Consider the following 9180-nt stretch of genomic DNA (forward strand, 5'->3'; position numbering starts at 1 on the left):
TCCAGTGTCCTTGGTGTGACCTTCGACTGGTCCCACCCCTCCCCTGAGCCTCAGTTTCCCCCCTTCAAAGGAAACTCATCATCCTCACACTGTGTGCCTCCTGGCAGGCTGTGAGGCTCGGTGGGCCTAGAGAGAGGCCGGTGCTGGCAGGTGACAGGGCAGATGGGGCCTGGCAGGCAGGACGAGGATGGGAGGCATGTGACAGAGGCTTAGCACCAAACCCACAAGAGGGGCCTCTGCCCCGAGATCTGGGGTCCTTGGATCCCCACCTACCTCCTCCTCCTCAGGCCAAGGGCCCTTAGAGGCCGTGCCGAGAGTCCCCACACCCCAAGAGTCCCCACATATGGGTCACCTACTTTGACTTTCATCTTTAGGTGCCACCCATCCACCCCACCCTGGGACCTCCCAGCCCCCAGAAGGGCCCCCCTAGACCTCAGGACTTTACTGTGCCCGGAGCACACCCGTGCTGCCACCCCCATCCCATGAGCGTGTGGCGCACTCCTGCTGGGGGACAGACACTGGCCCCACATGGCACACACTCAAGCTCGCTCTGCAGAACTGGGACAGTGGCTGTGGCAGAGGAGCCCCGCCTCCACTCCCAGACCCCTCCAGCACCTGCCCTGGCACCTGCCTCAGGAACCCATGGACTTGTGGAAGCAGCCCCAATGCCACCCCCGTTCCTCGGGGCCAGATTATCAGCTTATGGAGAGATTGTGCAGCACGGGGCCACAGAGGGAGGGTATGCCGGGCAAGGAGCACGTTCTGGACCCCTGCCTTGCCCAGAGTTCTGGACATTAGGAAGATGTGCAGGCCGGGGAGGGTAGCATCCTAGCAATGGGATGACAGAGCCTGAAGGCAGGATGAAGTGTTCTGGAAGCAGTGAGTGTCCATGATCCCGAGGGCCCAGGGGAGGCGTCCTCAGGCCCAACCTGGCCAGCCAGCCCAGTCCAAGCCCTGAGATCCTTCCCTCTGTGTTCCCCCATCTGCCTTGCTGTGTCCCACTTAGAAGCTGTCCCCATGACCTGGACAGTGCAGTGCTGGGTAGGACCGCGTACAAACACTCTCAGCCCAGCGGGTCACAGACTCCACCCCGCTTACCTAAGATGTTAGGGGGCCTGACTTCCGTGGAAGAGCCAGAGGGGATGCTGGTTTATCCCAAGAGAGGAAGGGCCTCTGTGGGCACATGTCAGGCTCAAACCCCCGGTCCACCTGGGTCTCCCCGTGGGCCCTCTGAGGCTGGCCCTGCCCGGGGAGCTGGCCAGGCACCCACCCTGGGGGCCTGCAGCCCTGCTGACCCTTTGCCTCTCCCTGCAGGTCTGGCACCATGCCCGGTCCCTCCGAACTCTAAGCCACAGCCCCGGCCACCGGAGCAGCCTCTGTTCCCTTCAGGGCCCACCCCCTCCCCACTGCCCACTGCCCCACCATGGCTGGGGACCGGCTCCCTCGGAAGGTGATGGATGCCAAGAAGCTAGCCAGCCTCCTGCGGGGCGGGCCTGGGGGGCCACTGGTCATCGACAGCCGCTCTTTCGTGGAATACAACAGCTGGCACGTGCTCAGCTCCGTCAATATCTGCTGCTCCAAACTGGTGAAGCGACGGCTGCAACAGGGCAAGGTGACCATCGCAGAGCTCATCCAGCCAGCCGTGCGCGGCCAGGTACCTGACACCCTCCCTGCTGCGTCCACCCAGGCCCTGGGGCTGGTGCCACCCCCCCCCCCCGCTGCCCCCAGGGCCACCCAGTCCCTGGGGCTGACTGCCTTCCCACCCAGGCCCCCATCACTTCCGGAGGCCAGGACAGAGTTTGCCAGCCAGGTACACAGGAGCTCTCAGCTAACCCCAACTGGGCTCCTAGGGCCAGAACGTACTAAGCCATTCCAAGCCTCGGGCCTTGTAGGCGGCTCCCACCCCTCCTCCCTGAGCTTCCTCTTAGGGTGCACAAATGCCTCTCCCCAGGGAGGCCCTCTGCAGATACCGTCTCCCCAGATACAATTCATCACCCCTCCCTTCCAGAGCCTGCTGCCCTATCTGGGTCCTCACTCAGCCCTCCGCCCCTGGCAGAGGTCTCCCCTCATAAGACAGGACCATGTCCCTGGGGCCCAGTCCAGGGCTCACAGAGGGGCACTGAACGGATGAGCTAGGTGTGACCTTGCACAGGGGCATGGGGCGGGCCGGTGGCGGGGGGGGGGGGGGGGGGCGCGGGGGGGGGCGGGCGCACAGGGAGGCCGTGGACCAGGATGGCAGCTGGGGAGGCATGTATTGATGGCCATGAGAAGTCAGAGGAAGACAGGAGGGGTGGCCAAGAGGCTCACACTGAGAGGTCCTGTCCCCAGCCCCCCAGTTCTTTCCCCTCTAGAGTTTTGAATGACCCAGAATTCTCTCTGGGCCCTCCCCTGAGAACATCCCGGGTCACCTGCGGTGGACAGTCCTGGCTCCGTCAGCCAGGAGCATCGAGTCCAGCCCTGGAAGGGACCCCTGGTCCAGTGACCTGGGAAGGCAGAGGCACCTCCAGTGTGGAGAGTGGCATGCCCAGCGGCCTGGAGCTGCGGGAGGGGTCTTGGTCACAGGCCCCGCCTCAGCAGAGCTGGATGTGAGCGGACCCAGGTGGCACAGCCGCTCGTGGGGAGTCCCCCCACCCACCCCCCAAGGCCAGAACACTCCCTGCAGCCTCAGTGAGGGGAATCCGGTGATTAATCACCCCCAGCGAGGACTCCCTGCCAGAGCGCAATCCCATTGGCTGCTGGTGACATCATCCAGCCTAGGGTTGGCGGCTCAGCTGGCTTAAGGGCTGAGTGTGCTTGGGGGGCAGGGCATTAGCCACTCTGAGCAGAAGCTGCTGAGCATCTGGTCCCCAGGCGGGGCATTTGGGGTGGGGGGGAGGGCACGGAACCCCAACTTTGAGCTGCTGCCTCCTGAATCCAAGGTGGCTTCGTGGCTGGGGAAGAGGGGAGGGGCCCAGGCCCAAAGGCATCCCACCTGCAAAAGCCCCAAACCGTGCCTCCCGGGGACCCTGGGGACAGTTTTCCCCTTGCCTCGGTCGCCCTGAGGGTGTCCGTGCACCCCTGTCCCTGTGGGCACCTGTGTGTACCCCTGAAGACCCTGTTACATTCACCTTAATCTCTTCTACGTGGACGTGGCCCCCAGCGGACACCCATAAGTGCTCCCTTAGCTCAGATGCCCGTGCATGAGGACACGGCATTAGGACAAGTGTCCCCCGTTTCTGCCTGCTCCGAGGGCCTGCCTGTGTGGCTGTGGGCGTTTCTACCTGTCCAGGTGTGAGCTGTGCAGTGGGCGGCTCAGAGCCTGCCCTTCCCTCGAGGCAGCAAGGTGGCCGAAGCCCCTCCCTGCCAGTGCCTGACAAGCCGCAGTGGGTGGCAGCCGGGGATGGGGGCCTCCGGCAGGTGCCCAGCAGTGCCCTGACCTCTGCCCTCATGGCTCCCAGGTGGAGGCCACAGAGCCGCAGGACGTGGTAGTCTATGACCAGAGTACACGGGACGCCAGCGTGCTGGCTGCAGACAGCTTCCTCTCCATCCTGCTCAGCAAGCTGGACGGCTGCTTCGACAGCGTGGCCATCCTCACAGGTGAGCTCCGGACAGACCCAAGGGAGGAGGCTGGGGGGGCACCACTATAAGCTTGGCTGTGCTGGGTGGAGGTGTCTGGGGAGGCAGGGTTCTGGATCCATCTCTGCTCTTTTTTCTAAGCCCAGAGACCAGCGACTACAGGGGCAGTGCTGGGAGGGGTGCCTTCTCAGTAACCCCGGAGTTCTCTGAGGCTCCGTTGTCCCCTCCCCTGGACCCCCACGCTTCAGAACCCCCTCGCACATGGGCCTCCCGCCACCACTAGCAGGTGAAGAGGTAGACAAGAGGAAAGCCCTAAATGCCGGCTGTAGCAGGTGCGGAGGGAAGGGATCTCTGACCCTCCACCTGCCTGGGAAGGGAGACACGGACCCCATCCTCTGCAAACCCCAATCTGAGCACCCCTGGTCGCAGGCAGGGAGTGCCTGTGAAGGCCACGGCCAACACGGATGCCTACTTGATGATGACTCCGCCTGGGGGCCAACAGGGGTCCCTGTAGGGTTTCCTGTTCCCCAAAAGCAGCCCAGCCAGCCTGGAGGCACACACGTAGGTGTGCCCAACGTGCGCGCACACACACACGTTCCAAAGTGGTTATTGATGATGCCTTCCCCCTGTGGGCAGGGGCTGAGGCGCTTCCTGTAGAACCCACCTCCCAGAGGTGGCCCAGGTCCCAGGGCTGGGTTGACCTGGTCTGTCCCAGGGATGCACACCCTCCCTGCCCGGGCCTGGGGCGTTTGTGGGTGCTCCCGCCCCCGACCTCTGCCTGCCAGGGGCTGTGGCAGGTGGACGGAGGACGTAGAGGGCTGAAGAGGGTGTTGTCCCCACCTCACACAGCCAATAGGATGTACATTCAGCCTGTCTGCCCTGAGTGGCCCTCACATGCAGGCACCCCATGGGCTGGCCCTCTGGCACGGGCCCAGTGGCAGCATGGACCTTCAACATAACCTGAAGGCTAGAGCCAGGCCGCTCAGGGCAGACCTTTTGGAGGAAGTACCATATTCTGAAGGGTGTTCAGGTGGGTCAGCATCGTGTGCAGGTGTGCACGCTGCCTTCTACACACGTCTGGGTCTACACGGTCAGAGGGTGTCTACATCGGTGCCTGCCCCTGGGAGGCTGGTGATCTGTATTTGCTCGTGTGTGTGTGTGTGTGTGTGTGTGTGTGCGCGCGCGCGCGCGCATCCCACCTTGGTGATCCCAAACTTGTGTGGGTGGGCTGTGGGACTTGTGTGCATGTGTGTGAGCTCTGGGAACCACAAGCCACAGAATTGCAAACTCTGATTCAACCACTGTCCCCTGGGTTCACTGTGGGGGCTGAGCGGGTAGGAAGAAGATAGAGAGGACAGAGAGGCTCTGGGCTTTTTAATGGGCAGCCTGGGCGGACGGGAGCTCTCCCAGGGCCCAGCTGGGAACCCCAGCGTGCACGTGTGTGTGTGTGTGTGTGTGTGTGTGTGTGTGTGTGCACGTGTGCGCGTGCATGCATTCACGCACACACGTCAGTGTGCAGGCGCACACTCTCCAGCCAGGAGCGGGAGCCACCAGGCCCTTTTCTGGGAGTCAGAGAAACTGGTCTTAGAGCAGCACCCTCCCTTACCCCCAGGCTGCCCAGGAAAGCCCAGAACCTCTAATGGTGGGTCTCCTCTGGAGGCTGGGGCGCCTCACCCAGCATGCAGTGGGGCAGGCCTAGGCTGGAATGTGCCAGGAGCACTCACTTGGGACCTGGTTGTGCCCCGCTTGGCTCGCTAAGCTCTTGGGGCTGCCGCCCCTTGCAAGGTTAGAGTATTTGCACCCATTTCACTGAGGGCCAAGCCAGGTAGAAGTTATGACCCACCATGGTATGAGAAGGGCTCAAAGTGACACCGAATCAGGACCCAGACTTGGGACAGCCTTCTCACCTTGCCCACACTCTGAGGCCAGAGCAGCCCGGGAGCCAGTGAGAAAGGGAAGGCGGGAAGGCGAGGAGGCTCAGTGGGAAGGAGGGATGCGGCCAGGCCAGAAAGGGGAAGTGACTTTCCAGGATCACCAAGATCACAGGGGGAGAGGGGGTCTCAGCAGAGGCCAGAAAAGGAGGACCCCACCCCTCCGTGGGTGGGGCTGAGGAGCGCTGAGAGGTTGGAGCGGCTGGAGGGCAGGGAGATCCCTCTCCGGGACAGCGGAGGCTCATGGAAGCAGGAGTGGGGCGGTGGGGCAGGCGCCCTGGGGTCCGGAACCGGCTGCTGTGACCGCTGCCCTCCCCACCCCCTCCCCCCAGCAGCTCGGCGGTGACGTCCGGCGGGGCGGGGACGGGAAAGGGAGCCTGGCCCTTTAAGCGGCGGGCGGCCCTCGCCCCGGTGCGCGTTGCTGCGGAATGCGGGCTGGTGATGTCGCGGCGCCGGGTCGGTGCGCCCCCGCGGCCCGACTCCGCACGCGCCGCCCTCGGACCCTGGCCGGAGACCGCGGCGGGAGCGGCCCCTGCGCAGAGGGTGCGCGGAGAGAGGATGGGTGGGTGGGGACCCTGCCCGGGGCGCGGGGACCGCGGGCGGCGCGCGGGGGTTGTGTGGGGGGGGGCACCGCCCGCATCTGGGCAGGAGAGCCCAAGCATTGGGAGCTGCGGGCGGGGGCAGGGGCCGAGTGCCCGCGGAGTCGGTGGAGTTGGTGCGTACTAGGCATGAGCTTTTGTGCGAATCCGAGATTCCATTGTGAGGCGCAGCCAGCTGGGAAGCCGTGAGGCAGAGGGAGGCGGGTATCCCTCCCGAAGGAAGGTGCCCTTGGGGACGCCTAGGGGATGGGGGCGCCTCCCGGCTGCCAAAAGTGCTAGCACCTGCAGAGGGTCCAGGCCCGCTGCCATGGATTCAACCCAGAACGGCCCCAGAGCCCGGGCGGGGGGGTGGGGGGGCGGCTGAAATCACTGGAGGGGCCCGGTCTCCAGCCCTGCTGCACCTGACATCTATAGGGGGCTTGTAGGGGTCACTACCAGAGGCTTGGCTCCGGTTTGGTGGCGGGGGTGGGGGTGGGGGTGAGTCCTGTGGGGTTTACTTGAGGAATCGCAGTCAAGTCTGGTACATCTGCACCTGTCCAGAGATCCCCCTTTGTGCAGGACGTTCCTGGTGGAACACAGCCCCCCTCCCCTCAGCTTAGGCCATGTCACCCAGAGAGCGGAGAGCAAGGGAGGCTAGAGATGATAGAGATAAGCCTTTAGAGAGATGCTGCAGACCTTGCCCTCCTGGGGTGGGGGGCACCGTCATCCAGCAGGAACATCCAGGGGCCCCTGGCTCTGAAGGGTGAACAGGAGCCCTCCCCCAGAACCCCGGCCAGCTTTCATCTGTGAGCTGTGTTGTCATTGGTGCTGACGGTCACCCACTTCTCCCTGTCCGGCCAGCAGGCTCGCGGGGACGGGACAGCTCCTCCAAGGCTCGTGCCTGCACTCCCCCCAGCCTGGGGGCCCCCCATCACCATGCCCCTCCCCCAGCCAATCCTTCGCTGGGGTCACAGGGAGCACACATGGCAGGCACTCTGGTTGGAGGTTTGTACAAACTGGCCACTGATCTGGGCTATGGGTGAAGGCCAAGGGCACCAGGCATCTCTGTCCTGGGAAATCAGCCAGGGCTCCCTCACCGGCTGTTGCTGCAGACCCGGAAAGAGCACGGGGGTCTCTTGGCCTGCGAACTCCCCTCGCTCCACGGCCTCCTTCAGAGCAGTGAGGTAGAGCGCGGTCCAGTTGAATTCTGAAATGGACCAGTCCACGGAGAGCAGAGAACGTCCACAGGGCTTGTGTCCCCGTAAGTGTGGTTAGCCCCAGGGTGCAGTCTCACGCCGTCCCACCGAGTGCTGGCAATCACACCGGGTGTGGGCAGGTGTGTTCTCAGTGTTTCTTCGCAGTCGTTGTCTCCTCTGAGCTTCACAGCTACGCCATGTGGCAGGCAGGGTGCGGAAGCAGGCCAGAGGCGGAGAGAGCTCTGCCCGCGGTCACTCACGGACTCAGAGACATACTCGGGAGGCCCCCTCGGGTCTTTCAGGCCAGCAGAGGGGCTCGTTCCACTGACCTGCGGCCTGGGGCTTGGATGTGCAGGGAAGGCGGCAGGGCACATGCCAGCCACGTGCAGAACGTGGGCCCGCTTGCGTGCCCTGCTTGCGCACAGCCCCTGGGCTTCCCAGCTCTCAGCCCAGCCTCTGGTGCTGCCTTCTGGGCAGAACGGAGCCCTAACTAGAGCACAGATGCCCCACGGGCTGTGCCGATTCCAGTAGGTGATGTCATGCCCAGGGGGAGGAGGGCCCCTCAGAAGCCCTTGCCTCCTGGTCCTGGCACCCAAGCTTGGTCTGGGGCTCCCGGCCAACTAGAGCCAGGGAGGGATTGCATCAGCCCAGGGGGAGAGGCAGGAAGGCCGGGGCTGGCCCCAGGCCACGGGTACGAAGGAACCACACCCTCAGCAGGAGCCTTCCGTGGCATCTGAACGCACCCCTGCCTGGGTCCTGCACGTGCTAGACTGGCTCACCACCCAGACCCCACATTTACGGGCATCACAGCGGCGTCCTCAGTGCGGGCCAGCTGCTAATTAGCCTGAGGAGGAATGTGGGCGTAGGGGCGGGCTGTATATGTGTGGAACACACACCGCGACCTGGTGAGAGCGGCCCTCCAGCACCCAGCACGGAGGCCGGGTGCTCAGGCCAGAGGCCCACCCAGGGGCCTCCCTCTGGGCGGGAGAGTCCAGCCTGGGGGAGGCTGAGAGGTAGTGGTGCTCCGGGGCCGCAGCCAGCCGACCGCCTGACCCACGTCTCCTCCGCTCCTCCTCCTGCAGGGGGCTTTGCCACCTTCTCCTCCTGCTTCCCCGGCCTCTGTGAGGGCAAGCCTGCTGCCCTGCTGCCCATGAGCCTCTCCCAGCCCTGCCTGCCGGTGCCCAGTGTGGGCCTGACCCGCATCCTGCCTCACCTCTACCTGGGCTCTCAGAAAGATGTCCTGAACAAGGTGTGTGCACAGCTGGGGCTTTGGCCGTTGGCCGGGGGACGAGGCAGGAGCTCAGAAGCAGCTCCGGGGCTGGTCTGGGGGAGGAAGGGAGCCGACAGGCCACGCGGGGATGGATGCCCAGGTGCGGGAGAAGCACGGGTTGGGGGCGCGAAGACCCAAGGGGGCTGTGGCAGGACCAGAGCAGAGACGGGTGGAGAAGCAGCTCCCAGCCCCTCGGGCGGCGGAGCCCACATGCCAAACTGCTGATGTCACTGGGCCCCCGGCCAGCACTGAAAGAGTCCCGTGTTTTAAAACTGTGACGAGGGAAGAGGGTAAAGCCACCGCCCGGGCAACCCACCTCAGGCCGTGGGCGGGGCTTGCAGAGGCTCCCCTCTCGGGGACGTGCCAGGACCCGGAAGTCCGGTCCAGCGGCACCCCCGTGGTCTGACCTGCCCTCCTGTCCCTCCAGGATCTGATGACCCAGAACGGAATAAGCTATGTCCTCAACGCCAGCAACTCCTGCCCCAAGCCGGACTTCATCTGTGAGAGCCGCTTCATGCGCATTCCCATCAATGACAACTACTGCGAAAAGCTGCTGCCCTGGCTGGACAAGTGCATCGAGTTCATCGGTGAGGGGCGGCCGCTCCGCTGCCTGTGCTCGTTGGAGGTGGGGGGGGGGGGGGCGGGGGGCG

At 64.6% G+C, this 9180-nt stretch overlaps 1 protein-coding gene across 1 annotated transcript in view; it reads left to right on the forward strand.

The window, feature by feature from the left end:
- Positions 1-1314: 1314 nt before the first annotated feature.
- DUSP8 (dual specificity phosphatase 8) overlaps positions 1315-9180 on the forward strand; it is a 14968-nt gene continuing 7102 nt past the window's right edge. Inside the window, exons 1-4 of the mRNA XM_040464229.1 lie at positions 1315-1654; positions 3438-3576; positions 8343-8509; positions 8958-9155. Of these exons, the coding sequence (XP_040320163.1) occupies positions 1424-1654; positions 3438-3576; positions 8343-8509; positions 8958-9155 (735 nt within the window). The 5' untranslated portion in view covers positions 1315-1423. The remainder of the gene's footprint in view (positions 1655-3437; positions 3577-8342; positions 8510-8957; positions 9156-9180) is intronic.

This window comes from Herpailurus yagouaroundi, unplaced genomic scaffold (assembly GCF_014898765.1).
Source record: "Herpailurus yagouaroundi ecotype Mexico unplaced genomic scaffold, PumYag 438, whole genome shotgun sequence".
Classification (NCBI taxonomy): Eukaryota; Metazoa; Chordata; class Mammalia; order Carnivora; family Felidae; genus Herpailurus; species Herpailurus yagouaroundi.